The sequence below is a fragment of the Octopus sinensis genome, linkage group LG20 (genome assembly GCF_006345805.1).
Source record: "Octopus sinensis linkage group LG20, ASM634580v1, whole genome shotgun sequence".
NCBI lineage: Eukaryota > Metazoa > Mollusca > Cephalopoda > Octopoda > Octopodidae > Octopus > Octopus sinensis.
This window is the reverse complement of record NC_043016.1, coordinates 16736893-16764633: the sequence shown is the minus strand read 5'-3', so window position 1 is coordinate 16764633 and position 27741 is coordinate 16736893. Positions and strand designations below refer to the sequence as shown.

The following is a 27741-nucleotide window of genomic DNA, read 5'->3' as shown; positions in this document are numbered from 1 at the left end:
AAAGAGTACAAGGGTCACCACCACCCCCTGCCGGAGCCTCATGGCACTTCAGATGTTTCTGCTCAATAAACACTCACAATGCCCATTATGGGAATTGAAACCCCTATCCTACGACCATGAGTCCGTGCCCTAACCACTGGGCCATTGTGCCTCCACACATACCCTACAATGTGCATCTAAAAGTATATAATCATGTCTCACGGAAGAAATTACTAGTGACTGGGACCTTTACAAATACGCTGTGCTTGAGAAGACCCGGCAAGCCAAGTGAGACCATAACCTGTGGCCTACGACAAAGTGTATGAGCCCTATGAGAAAAGTTGAACCAAAGAAGCATCAGATGTGGTGTGCAAGAGAGACGACTGTGCTGGTATGGTCATGTGGTGAGAATGGATGAGGATAGGTGTGTAAAGAAGTGCCACACTCTAGCGGTTGAGGGATCCTGTGGAATAGGTAGACCCAGGAAGAACTGGGATGAGGTGGTGAAGCATGATCTTCGAACATTAGGCCTCACCAAGGAAATGACTAGCGACTGAGACTTTTGAAAATAGGCTGTGCTTGAGAAGACCTGGCAAGCCAAGTGAGACCATAAACCTTATGTGTAACCTTTTACTTATGCGTAACCTTTTACTTCATTGGACACTAAACTCTGCTTGCGAAGACCTGTTGAGGCAAGTGAAATCGAAATCAAATTTGCAAATTCGATGACTAGCACCCGTGCCAGTGGAGCACTAAGAGCACAATCTGAGTGTGATTGCCGCCAGAGCAGCTGACTGGCTTCTGAACTGGTGGCATGTAAAAAGCACCATTCAAATGCGATTTGTACCAGCGTCGCCTTACTGGCAAGTGAAAAACATTCGAGCGAGATCATTGCCAGTGCCGCTGGACTGGCTCGTGTGCAGGTGGCACGTAAAAGACACCACTTCAGTGGTTGGCATTAGGAAGCACATCCAGCGGTAGAAACTCTGCCAGATGAGATTAGAGCCTGGTGCAGCCATCTGGTTTGCCAGTCCTTGTCAAACCCATGCCAGCATGGAAAACGGATGTTAAATGATGATGATGATGACGATAATACATATATACGCTGGACTGGCCCCTATTCAGGTGGCACATAAAAAACACCACTTGAGCGTGGCTGTTGCCAGTACTGCCTGACTGGCACTCATGCCGGTGGCACATAAAAGCACCCACTACACTCTCGGAGTGGTTGTCTTTAGGAAAGGCATCAAGCTGTAGAAACTCTGCCAGATCAGATTGGAGCCTGGTGCAGCCATCTGGTTCGCCAGTCCTCAGTCAAACCGTCCAACCCATGCCAGCACGGAAAGCGGATGTTATACGATAATAATGATGAGGATCATCAAAATTTCAATGCTATGAGATAATGCATTATTGATTCAAAAATATTTTATAGATTAATCTGAATGCTAAAAGCTTATATATACATACATGTGCTTCATTTCGAGTGCTGGGCATTTCCTTTCGAACATTGGGCCTCACAGAGGCAAAATAGCTGAGTTCATTTCGAGTGCTGGGCCTCACAGAGGCAATAACTGAGACCTTTGACATTATATCGTGTTTGCGAAGAGGACCCATCAAGCCTAGCAAAATCAGATACTGGTGTCACGCAAATGGCCCCTGTGCCATTACACTCTTCGAGTGGTTGGCGCTAGTAACGTCATCCCGCCATAGAAAACCATGGAGTCTGGTGCTGCCTTCCCACTTACCAGCTTTGGTCAAACCATCTAGCTCATGCCAGCATGGACAATAGACATTACTTGTTTCAGTCATTTGACTGTGGCCATGCTGGAGCACTGCCTTTTAGTCGAGCAAATCAACCCCAGGACTTATTCTTTGCAAGCCAAGTACTTATTCTATCAGTCTTCTTTGCTGAACCGTTAGGTTACGGGGGTCGTAAACACACCAACATTGGTTGTTAAGTGATGTGGGGGGGGACAAACAGACACATACTTATATACTATGGGCTTCTTTCAGTTTCCACCTACCAAATGCACTCAAAAGGCTTTGGTCAGCCTGAAGCTATAGCAGAAGTCACTTGCACAAGGTGCCACACAGTGGGACTGAACCCGAAACCATATGGTTGGTAAGCAACCTACTTACCACACAGCCACTCCTGCACCTATATAATATATATATATATATATATATATATAATATACCGGAGTAAACACATAAATGTGAAACAAGGTGGAAAAAAGGGTACTCAAATACCAGGGGTAGAGTAATATGCTTTATTTAAAAGCAGCAGAAATTCAACAAAACCTGTTACTCTGAGTTTCACGTTCCTGTTTGTCGGACAGTTTCCGTCCACCAAATCCACTCACAAGGCTTTTGTTGGTCTGAGGCTATAGTAGAAGACACTTGCCCAAGGTGCCACACAGTGGGACTGAACCCGGAACCATGTGCTTGGTTAGGAAGCTACTTACCACACAGCCACTCTTGTGCCTATGATGATGATATATTTTTTAGCACTTAATTGCCCAGATCCTGCCTTTCACACCTATCCTACTATGTCATTCTCAAACTAAACAATCATATCATTGAAATCCTGAAGCTATGATAATAATACAGGATTAACTAACAATAACACAGGATTAACTAACAATAACACAGGATTAACTAACAATAACACAGGATTAACTAACAATAACAGGATTAACTAATAATAACACAGGATTAAGTAATAATAATACAGGATTAACTGAAAATATTGTAAATAGATAAGCAAAACATTTGACAGAGCAGTCTCAATGGTAAAGGATTGAATTATCTGAAAAAAATAGATAAGAAGTAGAATTTACGGGCATTCTTTGGCAGAAAACCTAATGTAGACTGACCTGGAGTTGAAACAACAACATTAGAAATCATGAATAAATTTCAAAACAGACCAGTGATATTACTAAAAATTATGCTTTATTAAGGATAACAAACTCACCCCTTTGTTACCCTGTCATCATCTCTTGTTTTGAATGAATATCGACGTTTTGTACGGCTGGCCTGCCGGAATGCAGACAAGTCAGGTAGAATGGTTTGATCTTCACCTAAAAGAAAATGCATGGAAAAATATTATAACCAAATTAATTGTTAGCAAAGGACACAGTATTTCATTTTGCGACCATGATATACTACCAGGTATATTAAATATTTATAAGTCAATGTTGCGTTTTACCTTGTGTTAACAGTGTGAAGCTTACTGCTAGAGACTGTCTGTGATCGAAGATAGAAAAAAATAGGTGATACATATTTCAAGAGTTATTGCTCAATCATCAGTATCATGTCCAATCCATTAACGGTCAATGAAGATGTTGCTTAAAAGCCCACTGAGTTGAGTAATATGTATGGATGAGTAATATTTTGATAACCTTTGAATGTTGGGCCTCACAGAGGCGATGACAAAAGACCGAGACCTCTGGAGATATGCTGTGACTGTGGAGGACATGTGTAGGCTCGAAAGAAACAAAGCTAGCATGATCTGCTGGATGTGTAATGTCAGTGTGCATACACAACAGAGTGTAAGCACCCTGAGAGAAATGCTGGACATAAGAATCATCGGATGTGGCGTGCAAGAGAGACGTTTGCACTGGTATGGTCATGTACTACGGATGGATGAGGAGAGATGTGTGAAGAAGTGCCACTCCCAAACCGTTGAAGGAATCCGGGGGAGAGGTAGACCCAGGAAGACATGGGATGAGGTGGTCAAGCATGACCTTCGAACGTTGGGTCACACAGAGGCAATGACGAAAGACCGAGAGCTCCGGAGATATGCTGTGACTGCTGAAAATATGCGTAGGCTCGAATGCAAGAGAGACGTTTGCGCTGGTATGGTCATGTATGGATGAGGAGAGATGTGTGAAGAAGTGCCACTCCCAAACAGTGAAAGGAAGACATGGGATGAGGTGGCCGAGCATGACCTTCGAATGTTGGGCCCCACAGAGGCAATGACGAAAGTCTGAGACCTCTGGAGATATGCTGTGACTGCAAAGACCCAACAAATAAAGTGTGTTTATGGCTGTATCCTACACCAGCTTCACATACAAGCCCCAGCCCATCCAAAGTACCTTGGATTGCAGAACGGCCTGCTGTGCTTACATTGGATCTTAGGGTGACCTGCTGTGCTTGAGGAGACTTATTCAGTTAAGTCAAATGGAAAAATTAAATGGAAATTGTAGTCGTGATACTCTGTGCCGGTGGCACGTAAAAAGCAACCACATGGTTCTAGGTCAGTCCCAATGCATGGCACCTTGGGCAAGTGTCTTCTGCTATAGCCTCGGGCCGACCAAACCTTGTGAGTGGGTTTGGTAGACGGAAACTGAAAGAAGCCTGTCATATATATATATATATATATATAAGTATTATATATATGTCATATATATATATATAGATATATAATAGATATAGAATATATATATATAGATAGATATATATTATATATATATATTATAAAGATATATAGGTATATAGAGATATATATATATATATAGATATAGATATAATATATGTATATAATGTATATATATATATATATATAAATATAAATATATGTTATATATGTATATATATATATATATATATAAATAATATAGATATATATGTATATATATATATAATATATATATAAATATATATATATATATGTAGATATATATATATATATTAAATATATATATATATTATGTATATATATATATATATATATATAAATATATATATATATATGTATATATATATATATATATATATAAATATAATATATAGAGTATATAATATATATATATAAATATAATATATAATATGTATATAGAATATTATCTATATATTATATATAATATATATATATATATGTATATATATATATATATATATAAATATATATATGTATATATATATATATTATATATATGTATTATATATATATATATATATATATATATATTACATACATACATACATACATACATATATATATATATGTATTTATATAATGTATTTATATATACACACACACACACATATATATATATGGAGAGAGAGAGAGAGAGAGGTGCAGGAGTGGCTGTGTGGTAAGTAGCTTGCTTACCAACCACATGGTTCCAGGTTCAGTCCCACTGCGTGGCACCTTGGGCAAGTGTCTTTTACTATAGCCTCGGGTCGACCAAAAGCCTTGTGAGTGGATTGGCAGAGGGAAACTGAAAGAAAACCGTTGTGTGTGTATATTTATATATATATATATATATATATATATATATATATATATATATAATATATATGCTAGCATGGAGAACGGACGTTAAACGATGATGATGTGATGATATATATATATATATATATAGGCACAGGAGTGGCTGTGTGTGGTAAGTAGATTGCTTACCAACTGCATTGATCCATTAAGGGGTTAATATTTTAATTATCATTTAATTATCTATTCATAATGTTATTAATCTTAAAATTATAATTTTAATCAAAACTTACTGAGGTCTGTGTTCCGTAGATAGACTATATGCTGTGAATCAAGATTACTGAACAAATTCAAAGAGCCGTCTTTGCAAAGTGGCTTCGTCTGAAATCAAAAAGACATCAATGTCTTAAATTATTTCCAGTGAAAGAACAATTCTTGAATGTCAAGACATTTTCAAAATAGTAAACATAGAGAAAAGAATTCTAAATACATCCACCAGTAAGTGCAAAAATACTGCAAAAGTGCATTAATCCATCAACCATTTATTGGTGAGGCCCTATAGCTTCAGGTGGATGACACCACCTCTGCACCACTTGGGTAACAATACTTAAGGTCATGGGTCTGTTTTGGGTAGGTTTTCTTGTGCCGGTGGCATGTAAAAGCACCCACTACACTCTCGGAGTGGTTGGCATTAGGAAGGGCATCAAGCTGTAGAAACTCTGCCAGATCAAGATTGGAGCCTGGTGCAACCATCAGGCTTGCCAGTCCTTAGTCAAACCCATGCTAGCATGGGAAGTGGATGTTAAACGATGATGATGGTAATGTATTAAATATATATATTCGTAGGACTGGTTCCTATGCAGGTGGCACGTAAAAAACACCATTTGAGTATGGCCATTGCCAGTACCGCTTGACTGGCCCTTATGCTGTCAGCACATAAAAGCACCCACTACACTCCTGGAGTTGTTGGTGTTAGGAAGGGCATCCAGCTGTAGAAACTCTGCCAGATCTGATTGGAGCCTGGTGCAGCCATGTGGTTTACCAGTCCTCAGTCAAACCATCCGGCCCATGCCAGCATGGAAAGCGGATGCTAAACGATGATGATGATGATTGTGCTGTGTGGAGACTTGCATGTCAAAGAATAGATCCAATGTTTCCTTGTGTGTTGGAAAAAAAAGACGAAGATGTTCAGGTAGGATTTATACTCCAAGCTTGTAAACCACCACTAAGAAAACCTACCCAAAACAGACCCATGACTTTAAGTATTGTTACCCGAGTAGTGCAAAGGTGGTGTCATCCACTAGGAGCTATAAGGCCTCACTGGTTGATGGATTAATGCACTATTGCAGTGCATGCCTCAATACTAGTACTGCTAACCTTCTACTCATCTAACACAGGCGAATGTTTTTGGCAGGGCCTATTGGTAGCTTATGTTGGCCTCCACAAAGTGTTTGATGCAGTGGACAGGGACATGCGTAAAGGACTTTGGAGCTATGTAGCACACTTCTTGATTTATTGATTAGGCCGAGTTTAGGTATATATATTTGAACAAAGTGTACAGTTGAGATTAAGGGTTCGACATCTGACTCTTTCCCAGTCAGGTCAGGAATCCATCAGAATTGTATTTTGGCTTTGACCGTATTCAGTGTCTGTATGGACCATATACTTTGCTGAATGGTGGCTTGATTGAGTTGTGGTGAAACTACAATTACTGATTGAGATTTTGCTGATAATGGTCCAAGAATTCAACCCACAATCTGGTAACTGCGAGCACAATACCCTAACCACTATGGAATGATAAATAACCCTTTGTTAAATTACTGCAAATCCTCGAGTATAATCCACATTTTTTCCCCCAAATTTAAAGGTCAAAATCCCTAGTGCGTATTATATACCAGGTTAAAAATGAAAATTATTTTCTAAGCAATGTCCGAGTCTCTATTTGCTGTCTGGCAATGTTTATTCAAACGCATTTTGTGATGTCTGGCGTGAAAATACCTTAAGCTAAGACTGGAAGCAATGAAGTCATAAAAGAACCATTCATAACTTGCAGTAAGCAACATTTATTAAACGTTATTACTGTTATTTCTTTATTTCCTGCAAACAAAATGCACAAAAAAGCTACACGTTTGCATTATGTTATATGTACAACAATAATAAAGGACATTACCATATACATTTTTACAGACCAAGGACGTTATATAGACCTCCTTGACTATGCGTATTATACACAAGGTTTAGGTTTTTCAGAGGTACAGCCCCCTAAAAATCACCTGTGTTTTATACTCAAGGATTTACAGTATGCAAATTTCATATTTGATATTACTGAAGAGAAGAAGATTTATCTATAAATGCTTATCAATATAGGATTCCATTATTCTATATTATCTCAGTCTATGAACTATATTTGGAATACAGGACAATATAATGGTACTCACGTAACTATAATGGATTATTGCAGATGACTAACCAAGGAAGTATATATAGATTTAAAGACTCTCATACTAAAGTGTACTTACCGAAATCAAAAACAGTAATTTTCGATATTTAATTTATATTTCAAACAAACACCGTTTTATAGTATGACTTCAAATTTTTAAAAAACTACCATTTGATATATTATACAAAATTCAAATTTTATATCTCTGAAGAGCAGAAGAGTTGTCTACAAATGCTTATGAATATAAGAATATGTGAAACGATCGTAAGATGCTATAAAAACTTAATTCAAATCTTTTTAAACTGTCATATACATTATATATTTATACTTATACATATTTACATATAAGATATGGAATAATAAATATGAAGATACTTACTTTTCTCAGACAAATAGTTTGAGTCCAAGATGTATTTCTGACATCATATACAAATATAGAGTTTTCAGCGTAACATAACAAGTATGGATGGTTGATGGCTGTGAAAATAAGAGGTCGAAAAGTCAACATGGTAATGTGAGTCCATGAGAGACAGAGCCCCAAATCCATCCTCTGAGTACCACGACCCCACATTTCATTGCTTAACACCCATCACTTCATCACCTGAGAGCAGAATGCAAAGGAAAATTAGGTGATGCAAGAATGGCTGTGGTAAGAAGTTTACTTCCCAATCAGAGGCTGATTGGGAGGAGTCAAAAGTGGTTCTGACCCTATGGACCAAATCAACCAAAAATCTGGTATTCCCAGATTTTATGAGAATGGCCGGTTCTAGGTATCCGGTGATGCTTGAAGGACCCCCACCTCCCAAGAGTTACCTGTGCCTGGAACCAGGCCACATTAAAAAGAACTGTCCCCAGGACCAAGGTAAGGTCCTGGAGCAGCTAATAAAAATACCGCTCCCTGCTCCCCCATTGGAGGGAGAGAAGGATGTAGTTGAGGAGGTGGAGACCTCCTCAAAAAAAGTAAAAAAAAAAGTTGGGCAACAATGGTTGCCCACCGAAGGATCCAGAGGCTACAGGAGGGAAGGAAGGTCTTCCGGACAAAACGGAAGAACTGCATCCTCCCATGGCCCAAGGAAAAAAAAAAACGGGATATTACCAGTGGTTTGTGACACACTGCCAGCGTGTAACGAAGCACCTTTGGTGGAAGTTGTGCCACCAAAGGCAGAAACAGTAGGCCCTTCCTATACTAAGGATGAGGAATTTGTGATCCTCTTCCATAAGGGAGGGTCATAAGAAGGCTTTTTTTAAGAAGTTTAAAAAGAATGGCCACAGAGAAGGGATTCTAGCCTGCACTGAGGCCCCTGACTGGCCTTTGCAGGTAGCTGCGGAGGTCATATAGGAGACTGATTTGTGCAGGGTGATGAACTTCTTCCCCGAGGACACATTTAGATTTATGATAAAGTGGCCCAACTTGGAACCGTCCAGGTGTTTGAATGAGGTGAGGAGCCAGATCGGGCATGAAAGTTCAAAATAAAGGTAAGAGGCTTAGTGCCTCATTTCTGGTTTTGTATTGTGAAAAATTTAAGAGGTTTGTTGCCTCGTGAATGAAATATAAAAGACCAATGTTCTTGGGCAGCAATCGGTGGGCGCTGCTCGTTGCTCTCGTTTATCATCATTGTCATTTGATAACATTATGTCCATATCCAGCCCGTAGTTTCCCTTCTATGTAAGGCCTTTATCGCCAATATAATGAATAAAAGAAGTTTGCTTCTCGACTAAAAGGTTCCAGGTCCAGTCCTACCGCACAGCAACTTGGGCAAGTGTCTTTTACTATAACCCTGGTCCAGCCAAAGCCTTTTGAGTGGATTGGGTAGGTAGAAACTGAAAGAAACCTTTCATATACATATATAGATCTCCCTGTGTGTGTGTCTATTTGCACCCCAACCTGACAACCGGAGTTGGTTTGTTTATGTCTGCATAATTTAGAAGTTTGGTAAGAGACAAATGGAATAGGTACCAGGCTTTAAAAAAAATACTCTTTACTCTTACTCTTTTACTTGTTTCAGTCATTTGACTGTGGTCATGCTGGAGCACCGCCTTTAGTCGAGCAAATCAAGCCCCAGACTTATTTTTTCTAAGCCTAGTACTTATTCTATCATTCTCTTTTACCGAACTGCTAAGTTACAGGGACATAAACACACCAACATCAGTTATCAAGCGATGTTGAGGGGACAAACACAGATATATATATATATACATATATACGATGGGCTTCTTTCAGTTTCCATCTACCAAATCCACTCACAAGGCTTTGGTCAGCCCGAGGCTGTAGTAGAAGACACTTGCCCAAGGTGCCATGCAGTGGGACTGAACCCAGAACCATGTGGTTGGTAAGCAAGCTACTTACCACACAGCCACACCTATGTCTAATAAGTACAATCTTTCAAGGTGGTGCCCCAGCATGTCTGTAGTCTCAGAGGCAAAAGATAAAAGATGAAAGGAATTATTTGCTGTATGCACGGGAGAAGATTGCACTGGTTTGGTTATGTGATGCATACGGATGAGGGCAGCTGCATGAAGGCATCATTATCACTTAAAGTGGATGGAACTCGTGGAAGAGGGTGACCCCGGAAAACATGGGACGATTTACTGAAGGCTAATCTTAAGATGCTGAGCCTTATAAAGATAACATAGGACGAAAATATCTGGTGCCTTAATATACCTAAGACCCACCCATCACACAGAACTAATCTGCGTTTTTCCCCCAAAATTTAAAGGTCAAAATCCCTAGTGCGTATTATATACCAGGTTAAAAATGAAAAATATTTTCTAAGCAATGTCTGAGTCTCTATTTGCTGTCTGGCTATGTGTATTCAGACGCATTTTGTGATGTCTGGCGCGAAAATACCTTAAGCTAAGCCTAAAAGCAATGAAGTCATAACAGAATCATCCATAACTTGCAGTAAGCAACATTTATTAAACGTTATTACTGTTATTTCTTTATTTCCTGCAAACAAAATGCACAAAAAAGCTACACGTTTGCATTATGTTATATATACAATAATAATAAAGGATGTTACCGTATACAGTTTTACAAACCAAGGACGTTATATAGACCTCTTTGACTCAAGTTAAAGAAGGAGTGTGTATTATACACAAGGTTTAGGTTTTTCAAAGGTACAGCCCCCTAAAAATCCCCTGCGTATTATACTCAAGGATTTATGGTATTCTAAAACCACTTTGGTAATGTATGTCCATGAAAGGCTCGGTTTTCCCATCAACTGTGAGAAGAACAGGCATACCCTTTGGTTTTCTCAAGTTACCCTTTTTTCCCCCTCACCGCAAACCACTTCTGTTTCTCGTTATCTTTCCCTACATGCTGTCTCCATTAATCACCTCCTTTTTTGTATGTTTTCTCCTTTGTGTTATTTCCTATCGTGGGTGCTTCAGTAATCTTCTATCACCCTCAATGCCCTCATACATCTGCCACAAACCCTGCCCCTAAACTGTTCCTATATTTCTCTCTAAAATTCGTGACGATCACTTCTGTTCTCTTGCCCCCATTCACATGATCCAAACCTCTCGATCACTTCACCATATCACTACCAATGTCTCTTGAGGGCGTGTTTCAACACATCTCTCACACCATCTCACCTACTCTTGCTCTCTATATTAATCTCTAACTCTCTTTTCTCTTTCAACCAGGGTAACCACATATCTACCCTATTCCTTCTGAGCTTTCATCACTCAGTCCTCCTTCACAATCCTGGAACTTCTGTCTTGCAAATAACTTGGTGGCCCTATCATTGCTGGTCCCACATAAAAAGTACCCAGTACACTCTGCAAAGTGGTTGGCATTACGAAGGGCATCCAGGAGTAGTGACCATATTAAAACAGACTATGCAATCTGGTATGGCTCCTGGCCTTGTCAACTCATCTAACCCATGCCAACATAGAAAGAAAACATTAAGTAATGAAGATAATCCAATTAATTCTGCCAGATCAGATTGGAGCCTGTGCAGCCATCTGGCTCACCAGTCCCCAGTCAAACCATCCAATCCATGCCAGCATGGAGAGCGGACGTTAAATAATGATGATGATTATTATGTATGTAGAACCTTCATCATTTGTGATTGGCGTTAGGAAGGGCATCCAGCTGTAGAAACTCTGCCAGATCAAATTGGAGTCTGGTGCAGCCATCTGGTTCGCCAGTCCCCAGTCAAACCGTCCAACCCATGCCAGCAAGGAAAGTGGATGTTAAACGATGATGATTATTATTATGTATTTAGAACCCGATATCATTTGTGGTTGGCATCCAGCTGTAGAAACTCTGCCAGATCAAGATTGGAGCCTGCTGCAGCCTCCTGCCTTGCCAGCCCTCAGTCAAACCGTCCAACTCGTGCCAGCATGGAAAACGGACGTTAAACGATGATAATGATGATGATGATGATTACTTTGGTAAATCTAAGGCCTATTTATTAACATTGTTTTGAATTAATCATGCATTATCTTACGATGGTTTAGTTTTAAAATGAAATTTCTGGTTAAGTGTGAGAGGCTTGATCTGGCAAGTTTGAATGCAAAAGAGTTAAAACGAGAAAACTGCATTGCTGCAAGAAATACAAAAATTAAATTTATGCATCATTTAAAAAAATACTTACTGATAGCATGAGGAGGTGAAGGCCACATAATCTCTTGATTTCTACTTCGTTTTCCATTATTATCAACATATACACCCAATACTGAAAACAGAACAGGACAAAAATAATAATTAGTTCCAATTTAGGCTTAATGGCTGCAATTTTGAGGAGGTGCCATGTTTGGCTATTACACTTACAAAGATAAAGGATATATATACGACAGAGGCCTTTGGAAATATGCTGTGCTTGAGAAGACCTGGCAAGCCAAGTGAGACAATAACCTGTGGCCTACGACAGAGTGTAAGCCTTCCTGGGTCTACCTCTTCAACAGGTTCCCTCAACTGCTAGGGTGTGACACTTTTTCACACAACTATCTTCATCCATTCTCGCCACATGGCCATACCAGCACAGTTGTCTCTTGCACACCTCTTCTGATGCTTCTTTGGTCCAACTTTTCTCTCAAGGTACTTACACTCTGTCGAGTATGAACACTGACATTACACATCCATCGGAGCATACTGGCTTCATTCCTTGCGAGCATACGCATGTCCTCAGCAGTCACAGCCCATGTTACACTGCCATGTAGCATGGCTGTTCGTATACATGCATCATACAGTTTACTTTTACTCTGAGCGAGAGGCCTTTTGTCACCAGCAGAAGTAAGAGCTCTCTGAACTTTGCCCAGGCTATTCTTATTCTAGCAGCTACACTTTCAGCGCACCCTCCCCCACTACTGACTTGGTCACCTAGGTAACGGAAGCTATCAACTATTTCTAGTTTTTCTCCCTGGAATGTGGCGGAAGTTGTTCTCTGAGCATTTTCAGAGTTTATTGCTCCTGAGCATCTGCCACAGAGAAAAACTATCTTCCCCGTTAGCCTTCCTTTGATATTGCTGCACCTCTTATATGTCCATAGCTTACACTGGGTACATCTTATAGAGTTTCTACCTACGCCTCTACTACATATCGAGCAGGGCCATCTATCTGAAGGGATTTGTGGTTAGCGTGCCTTCCTACTTATTAGGACTTTTGTTTTAGCTAGGTTGACTCTAAGGCCCTTCGATTCTAATCCTTGTTTCTACGTCTGAAACTTCTCCTCCAGTTCTGATAGTGACTCAGCAATTAGAGCAAGGTCATCAGCATAGAGGAGCTCCCAGGGGCATCCTGTCTTGAATTCTTCTGTTATTGCCTGGAGGACTATGATAAATAGGAGGGGGCTGAGGACTGAACCCTGGTGGACCCCTACCTCTACCTGGAATTCTTCAGTGTACTCGTTGCCAACCCTCACCATACTGACAGCGTCCCTGTACATGGCTTGCACGGCTCTCACTAACCATTCATCTATCCCTAGTTTCCTCAATGACCACCAGATAAGGGATCGGGGGACCCTGTCGAAGGCTTTCTCCATGTCGACAAAAGCCAGGTACAGAGGTTTATCTTTGGCTAGGTATTTCTCCTACAGCTGCCTAACCAGGAATATAACATCAGTGGTACTTTTCTCTGGCACGAACCCAAACTGCATCTCATCTAAACTAACTCTCTCTAATTAGTTGGGCTATGACCCTATCTGTGACCTTCATTACTTGAACCAGCAACTTGATACCTCTGTAGTTATTTGTATCGAGGGCGTCACTTTTACCTTTTTAGCAGTTGACTATTATGCCGCTACACCAGTCATTGGGAATGACTCCGTGTATTACCTGGTTAACTATACGGGTGACTGGGCTTTAGCCGACACAGCCAGATATTTTGAGAATCTCCGCAGTAATTCTTGATGGGCCTGAGGCTTTCCCTGCCTTCATACTCTTGATTGCTTTAACTACCAAGGAACTGTCAACTCGGATAGCTGGTCCCTCTGTTGGGTCGATATTCAGCAGACTCTCTTTATCCCATTCATTTTCCTTATTCAGCAGCCTTTCATAAAGGTGTCTCCAAACCTCTCTCTTTGCATCCTCTTTCAGCGCAAGTGAACCATCATCCATGCAAACACATTTCTCTCCTACCACGTCACAATTCTCTCTCACAGTCTTGCAACACGAAACACCTCAAGTCTTTGGTCCTCACGGTGCAAAACATTGGCAAATTTTTTCTTATCTGCTTCCCCTCTGGCTAAATACACCTGCCTCCTAGCTTCCCTTCTGGCTGTCTGATACCACCCTTCTTCCAGTCCTTCCAAGCCTGTTTCTTTTGTCTAATAGCCCTGTCAACAACATTGTTCCACCACCACGTTATTTTGGGTCTTGAGGGGACTCTGCACCAACCACAGATTTGGTCAGTGGTCCTCAGCAGGTTGTCCCTTAGAGACCTCCAGTTGTCTTCTATCCCATGTGAAGCTATATCCCCTTCTATTTTGTCAAAGGTTTCGGTTAATATATCTCTAAATCTGTCCGTTTGCCGGATCTTTAAGTCTCTAGACCCTTCTTCTCCAAGCTGGTCGTCTTCTGGGCATCCATTTAGCCCTGATCCTGAAGTCACTAACTATTAGTCTATGTTTTGGGGTACATTCTTTGCCAGGGAAGGTTTTGGCATTTATAAGCAGCTCTCTTTCCCTTTTTCTGGTGAGGATGTAGTCAATTTGACTAGTGTGTCTGCCAGAGCAGTAGGTGACTAGGTAACTGGCAGGATTTCCGAAGTTAGTATTGCAGACCATAAGATCATTTGCATCACAGAACTCCAGCAGCATGGTTCCCTTCTCATTGCGAGAGCCAAAACTGTAGCCTCCATGTATGCCATGGAAGCCCCCGACATGTCGTGCAACATGTCCATTGAAGTCACCAGCCACAAAGTGAAGGTCCCCGTCATTCGTCAACGTGGTAGTCTGCAAGAGGGTGTCATAGAATCGGTTGCCACTCCTATCCTCTTGTTTCTTCATTTATCCACTGGGTTAATCTTCAGCATCCCTTCTTTCCATGACTCTTAGCGTTGCTCTTAATTTATTTTCAATACAGTTAAATTCAAAATATAAAATTATTTAAATTTCGTTTGCAAGATTCTTTATATGAGCTTGTGTGTTGAAGCATATTCTGTTGTGTCTGGGGAGCGTCATTTTCTTTTTGTGCCTTATAATGTAACACACTCACCGGTAAAATTTCCACTTATTTCTTACTTTCATTTTCCTAAAATTTTTGTTGCGTCTTGCAACCTTTTCAATAGTTTTGACTGTCCGTTATTTACATTGCGTTCCCTTTTGTTTGTTTGTGCGCATGTGTGTGAGTCAGTGTGTGTGCCTATACATGCATGCATGTACATATGTATGTGTGTGTGTATTTATGTATGTGTGTGTGTGTGTGTGTGTGTGCATGTGTATATATGTATCCTGTATATTCATGTGCTTGCAAATCCGTGTTTGTTTATTTTCTATGTATGTGTGTGTGAGCGTGTGTCTGTATATGTATGCACCTCTGTCTCCTTGTGTGTGTTATGTAACTATGTACCATGTTTGTATGTATGTATGGATGTGCATCTCTATATGTGTGGACCTGTGTCTCCATATGTGTCCTTGTGTGGAGTAAAGTGTGTGTGTGTGTGTGTGTGTGTGTTGTATATGGTCATGTGTTTCAGTCTCCATTTGCATGTGTGCTTGTCTGTTCATATAACCTATGTACCTATCCGTCTGTACGTTGATCTGTTTATTTTCATATCTATATGCTTGCATAAAAAAAAATACATATGTATACACACACACACTCACACCCACATACATACATCTATCTACATAAATCTACATTTAAATTTCATTTAACCCTTAACATTTAAAGAAAATGACGATGAGTATCGTAAAAGAGGAGACATACTGACCATTGAAAACTAATAAATATTCTTTATGGGACATCTCAACCGCAGCTAATGCATCCAGAGGTGTTTGGTGAAGAAATTTCAAAGTGACATCATCTGCGTTCACAAGAGCTGTAAAAAGAAAGTTTGATAAAATTATTTGTTTTACAAAAAACAGAGAATAAACCAATAAACTATATACAAGGTTTGATAAAAAAATATCAAGTGTTATAAACAGAATGAAGCTGCTTGGCATAGATTGAACCCGAACTCTATCACATGGCTTTTTCTTCTTAATCCTTTTTGCCCCTTATTGAGCGTAGGGCCTCAACAGTTGTTTCCCACTTTTTGCGGTCATTGGCGTGTTTCTTGGCTGCTTCCCATGTGAGGCCGGTGGTCCTGAGCTCGTCCAAAATGCTCCGCTTCCATGTCTGCTTCAGGCATCCTCGCTTCATTTTTCCCCTGCAGGTTCCAGTCAAGTGTTTGTTGTGTCACATTTGAGGGTTCTTTCCGCAGTGTATGCCCGATCCATCTCCATTTCTTTTGTCTAATCTGAACATGTACGGGCTCCTGGTTGGCCCTTTCCCACAGGTCGGTGTTTGACACTCTGGCAGTTCTTCCATCTGAAGTGGTTCGACAGAGACATTTGTTGATGAAGGTCTGGATCTTTTTGTTCTTGCTGCAGCTGGCTCTCCATGTTTCAGAGCCATACAAAAGCACAGATCTTACATTTGAACTGCTTACTGTAAATCCTCGAGTATAGTCCGCCCTTGAGTATAATACACAGGGGATTTTTAGGGGGCTGTACTTCTGAAAAACTTAAACCTTGTGTATAATACGCACCCCTTCTCTAACTTGAGTCGTGCGTAATTAAGTCAGCAGCACCAAGTTGAACAAACACTTCCGCGCATGCATAATACAATAATGGTGATGTTCTTAACTGTTATATGGGAATGTAAATATGTTTGCAAATTGTTTTTTTTACATGTTATTCTGTGTTCTGAATACTTTTATTTTAATAAATGTTGCTTACTGCAAGTTATGGATGATTCGGCCACATTCGGATAGTACATTTTACATGCCACCGGCAACTACAATTTCCATTTGATTTTTATTTTGATATTGATGTACTTCACTTATACAAGCACCCACTACACTCTCAGAGTGGTTGGCATTAGGAAGGGCATCCAGCTGTAAAAACTCTGCCAGATCAGATTGCAACCTGGTGCAGCCATCTGGTGTGCCAGTCCTCAGTCAAATCGTCCAACCCAAGCCAGCATGGAAAGCAGACAAACGATGATGATGATGATGGACGACATGCCATGGTCACTGATGGAACCTCTGCGGTATGGTGAGATGACCACACTCTGCATACTTTATACCCAAGCACTCCTATAATCAACTGAAGTGAGTGAGAACATTATGCGTGACAAAGTTCAAGGACAGTCTGTGCCAGGCAGCTTCATTTTTTTGTTCCTAAGCTCTGTTACCATAGCAACTGTCCTGATACTTTTGGATCAGACCACCTATTTTATTTGTGTATTAAAAAGGGGCCATCCTTATAAATGCTTTCATTCAAGGAGCACTCCATTGGTTACAACGACGGGGGCCCCAGCAGATACGATCAACAGAACAGCCTGCTCGTGAAATTAACGTGCAAGTGGCTGAGCACTCCACAGACACATGTAACCTTAACGTAGTTCTCGGGGGGATTCAGCGTGACACAGAGTGTGACAAGGCTGGCACCGAGTGTGACACAGTGTGATAGGGTGGCGAGCTGGAAGAAATGTTAGCACACCTAGTGGTATTTCGTCTGCTGCTACGTTCAGAGTTCTAATTCCGCCGAGGTCGACTTTGCCTTTCATCCCTTCAGGGTTGATTAAATAAGTACCAGTTACGCACTGGGGTTGATATAATCGACTTAATCTGTTTGCCCGTCCTTGTTTGTCCCCTCTGTGGGTAGTAAAGAAATAAGGCTGGCCCTTTGAAACAGAGGTTCTACCCCTTTTTGCCAGCTGAGTGGACTGGAGCAACATGAAATAAAGTATCCTGTTCAAGGACACAACGCGCCACTGGGAATTGAACTCATGACCTTACGATCATGAGCCAAATGCCCCTAACCACTAAACCACGCGCCTTCACATTACTTCCATTAGCCCATGATTGTTTGACTCAGACAATGGCTTTAAACATGACATTCCTGAACAAAAGAGAGTTTAGAATATAAAGCAATTTCTCGTAGTAAAAATGGTAGAAGACTTTAAATTTACTTACTCATAGGAGCTCCATCTCCTTGCACACTATAAATAGCAAAACATGAAGGATATCCAACGCAAAGCCGTTCATTCATCATCTCCAAAAACTGAACACACCCTGGCACTTGTACATCTTTCAGTTTGCGCTGACGTAGCTTGGTTTTTGTAAGTTCATAAACTTGTATAGTCCTTTTGATAGCTACACATAGACAAGATGTTGATCCTTGTCGAATTAATCCAGTGCAAAATAAATGACAGCCTTTTGTTTCAGTTATCTTGATTGGGTCATTTTCGGACCAGCCTTGAGCGGACATTTGTAGCAGTTTAACATGCCGTTGTTTTCCTGATCAGAAAATAAAATAAAAATGTTGTTAAAGATAATTAATATATTTAACCCCTCAATGGATTATCCCGAGTTTTTACTCATTTGGATTTAAATGAGTTAACTCGGACATTGAAAAAGTACATACAACTTAACGATCTTTGATTTTTTTCTAAGATGTTTTGCTTTTAAATGAAAAGAAAATTTTTAAAAAATGAGATATACAGTGTATTTAGAATGATAATTTTGAAAACAAGGAGTTACACACAAAGTTATCTTGCAGATATCACACATGTATCTGCTTTCTCTTCGAATCAGACAAGCAATTGATTTCGTGCCATGCACGTGCATCTATCTGATTATCTTCCTTGTCATTTTCTGAAAAATTGTCAGAGTCTGAACTACACGTGTCTAATTCATCGCCAGAGCTTTCCAGATTGTGAAATGAAAAACCGCTCTCGTGATTGCTGAATATATTGAAGTTTTCATCCATTTTGAAAAAAGAAATGTGTAAATAATTCTCTTATTTGTATAAAAAATAGAGAATCAGAACAAGACGGATCTAAAATGGCATCAACCTTCTCCTGAATCTGAGAATGCACTGAAGTAAAAGTTCAAAACTTAGAAGCATAAATTCTTTGAAATGGTGCCAGAATATGTGCTGCCAGGCATACGACAACGCAAGTAAATTCATGGTTGCTCAAAAATGAAATGACACAAAACAAATAGTTAATCGTGCATCGTAAATGTATCTTTTTAGAACCAGCACGGGTATACCCGGTCAAAATTAACTTTTAATTTTAGCACTCAAACGAGTTTATTTGTTTTGTGTCATTTCATTTTTGAGCAACTTGCGTTGTCGTATGCCTGGCAGCACATATTCTGGCACCATTTCAAAGAATTTATGCTTCTAAGTTTTGAACTTTTACTTCAGTGCATTCTCAGATTCAGGAGAAGGTTGATGCCACTTTAGATCCGTCTCGTTCTGATTCTCTATTTTTTATACAAATAAAAGAATTATTTACACATTTCTTTTTCTCAAAATGGATAAAGCTGCAAATACATATATTCTTTGTCCACTGACAAAAAGTCACTGATCTCGAAAAAGTGTAAATAATCAATAATAAATCTCTGAGCAAGATACAAACAGTCGCTGCATGACACCGTGAAGTATATTTGCCACTTAAATGTGGATAACCCTTAAGGGTGGATGCCACTGTAGCTTTTAGTCCCAGGAGGACACCTCCTCCAGCTAGCTATTGACACACTTTCTGTGCCCTATCAGAAATAATAATAATAATAATAATAACAACAACAATAACAATAATAATAATAACAATAATAACAGATATAGAAATTAAGGCCAACAGGCAACATATAATTATCAGAGATCATGAAGAAAAAAAAAGCTTTCTGATTGATGTATGAATATCAGCAGATGACAACGTTTCTCTAAAAGAAATAGAGAAACTCTCAAAATACCAAGACCTGGAAATAGAGGTAACTAGAATGTGGAATCTAAAAACAGAAACAATTCCTAGAATAGAGGACGCATGTACGATAAAAAAATATTCAGACAAATACATAACAAAAACACCAGGGCTAACAAATATATATAACATACAGAAAATTGCACTACTGGGTACTGCACACATCCTACACAAAACACTTTCAATACAGTAACCATAAGAGCATCACAGCAAACCATAGCACATAACCAAGGCAACTATAAAAATAAAACTACTGAATAATAATAATAATAACAGATAGAGACATTAAGGCCAATTGGCCAGATATAGTTATCAGAGATCATGAAGAAACAAAATGGGATAAAAATAAAACTACTGAATAATAATAATAGTAAAACTGAAGTGAAGACCAAATACACAGTGCATGTGTTTATTGTCAAAATGACTGTCCCCAAAAATATCACAATATCTGTTTCAACAATTTCACAGCAAGAATCTTGTAAGATGGTATCGAAACTTAATATATAAACATTTTAGGCAGTTCCATGTACGTATTAGAGTGAATAAATTTGTACTTACCACTGATAAAAACAACTAACTGTTCTTCAGCGATTAATTCCATCTGGTACACGGCTTTCTTATCACTTTTGTCACCAATACGAGTAAAAACTGTAAAGTTGAAAGTGGAAATTTAAAAACCATGTAATTTTTAAACAGACATGATACATGGCATTTTAATTTTAAAAATAATGAAAAATTTAATTAAATAACTTTGCCATTATTAAGTTAATTATACAAACTTTTCATGGAAAAAGATCACTTTAGCCCATTTGTTACCATATCTATTGAAATCTACTATCTTACAACTACTGTAAATCCTCGAGTATAATCAGCATTTTCCCCCAAATTTTAAAGGTCAAAATCCCTAGTGTGTACTATAAACCAGGTGAAAAATGAAAAATATTTTCTAGACAATGTTCTAGTCTCTATTTGCTGTCTGGCAATGTTTATTCAGACGCATGTTGTGATGTCGGGTGCGAAAATACCTTAAGCTAAGCCTGAAAGCAATGAAGTCATAAAAGAATCATCCATAACTTGCAGTAAGCAACATTTATTAAACGTTATTACTGTTATTTCTTTATTTTCTGCAAACAAAATGTACAAAAAAGCTACACGTTTGCATTGTGTTATATATACAATAATAATAAAGGACGTTACCGTATACATTTTTACAAACCAAGGACGTTATATAGACCTCCCTGACTCAAGTTAAAGAAGGAGTGTGTATTATACACAAGGTTTAGGTTTTTCAAAGGTACAGCCCCCTAAAAATCCCCTGCGTATTATACTCAGAAAATAAAGTAATAACAGTAATAACGTTTAATAAATGTTGCTTACTGCAAGTTATGGATGATTCTTTTATGATTTCATTGCTTCCAGGCTTAGCTTAAGGTATTTTCACGCCCGACATCACAAAATGTGCCTGAATAAACATTGCCGGACAGCAAATAGAGACTCGAACATTGCTTAGAAAATATTTTTCATTTTTAACCTTGTATATAGTACGCACTTGGGGTTTTGACCTTTAAATTTTGGTGAAAAAATGCGGATTATATTCAAGGATCTGCGGTAATACAAACAACAGTGAGACAGAAGCAGAACAGATTAGACAAGCATACAAAATTACTTACTGTCTTTTGTTAATTCAGCTATATACAGCCCGTCTTCAGTTCCTATAAGCAATTTGCTGGAATCTAAGAAATAAATTACATCAATAAATGTTTAAATAAAATCAATAATCAATATGTATATATATGTATGTAATTTATGCATGTCCACAAACTAGCACGCATGTTGCTCCAAATTTAGGAGGATATTTGTCATGACCCTAGCTGTATTTTCATCAAATTATTTTCCCTAAAGGCACCTGCGAATAGCAGTAAAAATTAATTTTCAATCAAAACTTTTAACAGTTTTCAAGTTGGAGAAATCACCATTGTTTGCAAACAGGAGTTAAGTCTGCTCCTAGTTTTTGTTAAGACTTTTCTTGTTTTTTTTCCATCGACGAAAAAAGTGTTTTGTTGATATATAGGAAACACACATACATGAACATGTGTGTGTACTCCTTACACTTTTACTTGTTTCAGTGATTTGACTGCGGCTATGCTGGAGCACCGCCTTTAGTCAAGCAAATCAACCCCAGGTCTTATTCTTTGGAAGCCTAGTACTTATTCTATCGGTCTCTTTTGCTGAACCGCAAAGTTACGAGGACGTAAACACACCACCATCGGTTGTCAAGCAGACACACAAACATACACACACACACATATATATATATATGACGAGCTTCTTTCAGTTTCCGTCTATCAAATCCACTCACAAGGCTCTGGTCGGCCCGAGGCTATATTAGAAGACATTTGCCCAAGGTGCCATGCAGTGGGAGTGAACCCAGAACCATGTGGTTGGTAAGCAAGCTACTTACCACACACCCACTCCTGCACCTGTATGTATGTATATATAGAGATATACTTAAGACTTTGTTGTGATATGAATATAACCGCTTTTGACAGAGGATTGGGAGCCCTTTTGGGTGTTCTATTTTCCTTGCTGGAAGGGTTCCCAACCCATGGCCAAAGGTGGGTTAGATGATGGGTGTGGTGTATTGAAAGGGCTGGTATATGCAACCTGATCACCTCTGCTGATCAAACTCCCAACCCATGCACTCCCATCACAACACCGATTCTGCAGAACTGGGTTGGGTGTGAAAACCAACTTTAAAGTATAAATTTAGATGGTTTTGAATCAGCAATATTGTATTCAGTTAAGTCCTATTTGAGGTGAAAAATCAAAACTGATTCCTTATAGGACTTCCCACTAAAATTGGCTGCACCCCATTTTCAACCATAACTTACCAACCACATGGTTTCGGGTTCAGTCCCACTGCGTGGCACCTTGGGCAAGTGCCTTCTATTATAGCCTTGGGCTGACCAAAGCCTTGTGAGTGGATTTGGTAGATGGAAACTGAAAGAAGTCCGTCATATATATGTATGTAGATGTTTGTGTGTCTGTGTTTGTCCCACAAACATCACTTGTCAACCGATGCTGGTGTCTTTACATCCCCGTAACTTAGCGCTTTGTCAAAAGAGACCGATAGAATAAGTACTAGGCTTACAAAGAATAAGTCCTGCTCGACTAAAGGCGGTGCTCCAGCATGGCCGCAGTCAAAATGACTAAAACAAGTAAAAGAATAGACATTAAATGATGATGCTGATGAACACAAACCTCTACTTTTTCCTTTAGTTTCAGCTTAGAGCTGTGGCCATGCTGGTGCACTGGAAAAAATGACAAATGCAAAATTTAAGAGTAAATATTTACCTAAAACAACAGCTGAATTTGTGTTTTTCACCAGAGACATAGAATTATCATACAGTTCTTGACTTTGGAAAGGCTGTGGAAAAAAAAAAGAAAAATGACAATTTTAAATTTTAAGAGGAGAGCAAATATTTTAAGGGGATGAGAACAGTTGAAATACAAGGAAAACTCAACCTCAGTAGAATTTGAATTTTGAAATGCAACAACTTCAACATGAAATATCTTCTAAAAGACAAAACTTTGCCCTAAACGTTAAGAGTAAAAGATGTTTTATATGACACATTCTACCAGTGTCCGAAGTTTCAAAGTGTTTAGTTACAAAAAATTAATTTCTCGATTTGCTGTTCAAAGGGAAAAGATCTGCTCCTCTATAATAATCCATTCATATTTCTTTATTGCCCACAAGGGGCTAAACATAGAGGGGACAAACAAGGACAGACAAACGGTTTAAGTTGATTACATCGACCCCAGTGCGTAACTGGTACTTAATTTATCGACCCTGAAAGGATGAAAGGCAAAGTCAACCTCGGTGGGATTTGAACTCAGAACGTAACGGCACACAAAATACCACTAAGCATTTTGACTGGCGTGCTAACATTTCTGCCAGCTCGACACTTATAATAATCCTTTGTGCAATAGGCAAAAGGGCCAGAAATTTAAAGAGACGGGTTTAGTCAATTTCATCAATCCTGGTACTTGACTGATAGTTATTTCATCGAGCTTCAAAAGGATGAAAGGAAATGTCAACCTCAGGAAAATTTGAACTCAGAACATTTTGTCTACTCTGTTAACAAATTCTGCCATCTCAGTGCTTCATAACAACAACAACAACCCTTTCTACTCTAAGTACAAGACTTGAAATTTTGAGGAAATATGTTGGAGTCGATTGAATGAACCCCAGTGTAAAACTGATGCTTATTTCTTTTTGATTCCAAAAGGATGAAAAGCAAAGTTGACCTCAGCAGAATTTGAACTCAGAATGTCAAAGCAGACGAAATACAACTAAGTATTTACCTGGCATACTAACAGCCTGGTCGGGGAGGAAGGATAAAGAGGCTTTAGTGCCTAAATGTTTGTCTGTTATTGTTTGTAAGGGGCTCAGCACCTCAATTTGTAATGGACTGTCAAGTCCAGTAATTGTAAGAACTGAGGTAAGAGGTTTAATACCTTGTTTTGTTTTTTGAAGAACTGTGTAATATCTGTGTAGGAACATGGCCCAGTAGTTAGAGCAACAGACTCGTCGGAGGAGGATCGCAGGTTCGAATCTCAGACTGGGCAATGTGTGTATTTATGAGCGAAAACAATTAGCTCCACGCGGCTCCAGCAGATGGTAATTGCGAACTTCTGCTGACTCTTTCACCACAACTTTCTCTCACTCTTTCTTCCTGAATCTTGCATTTCACCTGCGACAGACTGGTGTCCCGTCCGGGTGGGGAACCAGTACGCCAAGGAAACCCAGAAACTGGCCCTTATGAGCCAGGCATGGCTTGAGAAAGAACAAACAATATATGTGTGTGTGTGGTGTGTGTGAATATATATATATATATATATATATATATATATACATACACGAGAGAGAGAGAGAGAGAGAGAGTGTGGGGTGAGAAATTTCTATGAGAAATGTATATATATATGCATGTATCTATATATAAAGAAATGTATATATACATGTGTCTATGTTTTTGTGTGTATATATAATTATACATATATATATATATATATATATATATATATATATATATATAGGGAGAGTTCATGAAAAAAACACAAAGACGAAGACAGGTGGTGTACAAAACAAACAGATTGTATTAGTATAATGCTCAGGAATAAAAATATATATATATATATATATATATATATATTATGATATATATATGAGTGGAAGCACATGGCCTAGTGGTTAGAGCAGTGAACTCATGGTCAAGGGATCACGGGATCATATCTTCTAAGCTCCACGCGGCTCCGGCAGAAGGTAATAGCAAACTTTTGCTGACTCTTTTGCCACAACATTCTTTCACTCTTTCCTCCTGCATCTTGCAGCTCACCTGTGACGGACTGGCGTCCCGTCCAGGTGATGAACCTATACGCCAAGGAAACCGGCCCTTATGTCCACCCTGCAGCTGCATCTGTGTAATGCCCCTGTGGCAAATTATATGAATAAAGCCACCTCACTCATTACAACTCTGCCCACATTTGAGGTGGGGTTTTGTCTTGAAAGTTACTCGGTGACCGCACCACATAAAAACACCCTTTGCAAAATGACTGGCATCAGGAAAGACATCCAACTATAAAAAAACATGCCAAAGCTTGGTGCAGTCCTCAGGCTTGCTAGCTCATATCAAACCATCTGACACATGTCAATAGAACGTAATTACTGATGAAAACACCTCTCCAGAAATTTGATATTGTAGCGTGCAGCCATTTTCAAACAGTAGCGCCAATTTGTGGTAGTTGGCAATATGACGTAATGTCGTATTGCCGAAGAAATATGATTGTTGTTTTCCCATTGGTTGAAATAACTGCTCATATAGGAATTCTGAAAATTAGTTAAAGAATATTTTTATGTGATTTCAATTCTTTAAAGTCAAGTTGAGCAGTTATAAAAACCCTGGATTTTGGGGAAAACTTTAGTGTTCTGTGGAATGTTACTAAACTCCACGACACTCACTCCTTTGAGACGTTGCTTATTTTTTTATGCCATGTCTATGAAAAACCCAGCAAGACTTGTTTGAATTGTTGAGATCTATAGAGTTAGTATGAAGAATTAGTTAGCATAAATTTTAAGTCGTAATTCTCTACGACAAAATTACTTTACTTCAAATTGTATTATTAATGCTAAAAATGCTAAATGTACATAAATAAACTAATGTGGTGATTATTTTCTCTTTCCTCGCGTTCTTCAACTTGTTAATGAAATTCATTTCTGTAATTATGAAACTGTACGTTTTTTATAGCGGTTAAAAGAACACGAATTTATTTATCTTCAACATACATGCACGCATAATATGTCCGTTAGCATTTCAGTGGATATATTTCTCCCTATGGCATTTATGTAGCTGGAGTCAGGATTTACGTATAATGATAACACTTATAAGTAAGTTATAAGTGACGTTTTTTTCAATATATATATCCTTACTTCAAAAGTAAAATATATTTATTATCTATTTCCAAATAGGAAACATATCAAAGTACTGTTACACTAACCCCGCTACAAGAGTAATAACGGCTGTGTATATAAGAGTATTAATATTCCAGTAATTAACATCACGTGGAGGTGTGTGGCTCAGTGGTTGGGGTGTCAGCATCATGATCGTAAGATTGTGGTTTCGATTCCTGGACCAGGTGATGTGTTGTGTTCTTGAGCAAAATACTTCATTTCCTATATTTCACGTTGCTCCAGTCCACTCAGCTGGCAAAAATGAGTAATGCTGCAATGGCCTGGCGTCCTGTCCAGCTGGGGAACACATACGCCATTGAAACTGGGAAACCGGGCCCATGAGCCTGGCTAGGCTTTAAAAAGGGTGCATTTGTGGAGGCGCAATGGTCCGGTGCTTAGGGCAGCGGACTCGTGGTTGGATTATCGTGGTTTCAATTCCCAGACCGGGCGTTGTGTGTGTTTATTGAGTGAGAACACCTAAAAGTTCCAAAAGGCTCCAGGGTGGTGGTAGCAACACCCTGTTGTATTCTTTCGCAACTTTCACTCACTCTCTCTCTTCCTGTCCGGCTGGGGGGAACACATATGCCACAGAAACCGGGAAACCAGGCCCATGAGCCTGGCTAGGCTTGTAAAGGGCAACGGTTAGCGTTTTATTTATATATATATATATACATACACACACATACATACACCCACACATATATACATCTATCTACATACATAAGTGTGTATATATATATATATATATATATAACTTTCTCTCACACTCTCTTCCTGTTTCTTGAGTAACGCTGTGATGGACTGGCGTCCTGTCCAGCTTGGAGGAACAAATACGCCACAGAAACTGGGCCCATGAGACTGGTTAGGCTTGAAAAGGGCGAAAAGATTATTTTATAGCATTCCCACTATAAAATAATTAAAAAAACTACCCCTATAATACTAATATCATCAGAGAATCAAATTATATAGAAAAAGGCAAATTCCGAAACACACACACACACATAAATAAATAAAATCATTTTTTACTTACCATTTTATTGTACAATTTACTTTTTTTCAAGTGTTTCTGAAGTTCTAGTAACGACGAAACCCATCTCTGACGCTCGTTCTCATTCTCAGCAAGGATCAACACGGAATGAGGAAATCCTGTATTCATTCCTCGAGTTGTTACCTATCAAA

General features: G+C 39.0%; 1 protein-coding gene across 1 annotated transcript in view; it reads right to left on the bottom strand.

Annotated features, from left to right (window-relative positions):
• The window catches only part of LOC115222690 (serine/threonine-protein kinase MRCK alpha-like), a gene marked incomplete at its 5' end in the record, with an annotated part of 131121 nt that overhangs the window by 28689 nt on the left and 74691 nt on the right, over positions 1–27741 (bottom strand). The window contains 10 exon segments of the mRNA XM_029793011.2: positions 2954–3059; positions 5488–5575; positions 8014–8111; positions 12236–12316; positions 16012–16119; positions 18262–18585; positions 20613–20702; positions 21725–21787; positions 23409–23481; positions 27593–27733. Of these exon segments, the coding sequence (XP_029648871.2) occupies positions 2954–3059; positions 5488–5575; positions 8014–8111; positions 12236–12316; positions 16012–16119; positions 18262–18585; positions 20613–20702; positions 21725–21787; positions 23409–23481; positions 27593–27733 (1172 nt within the window).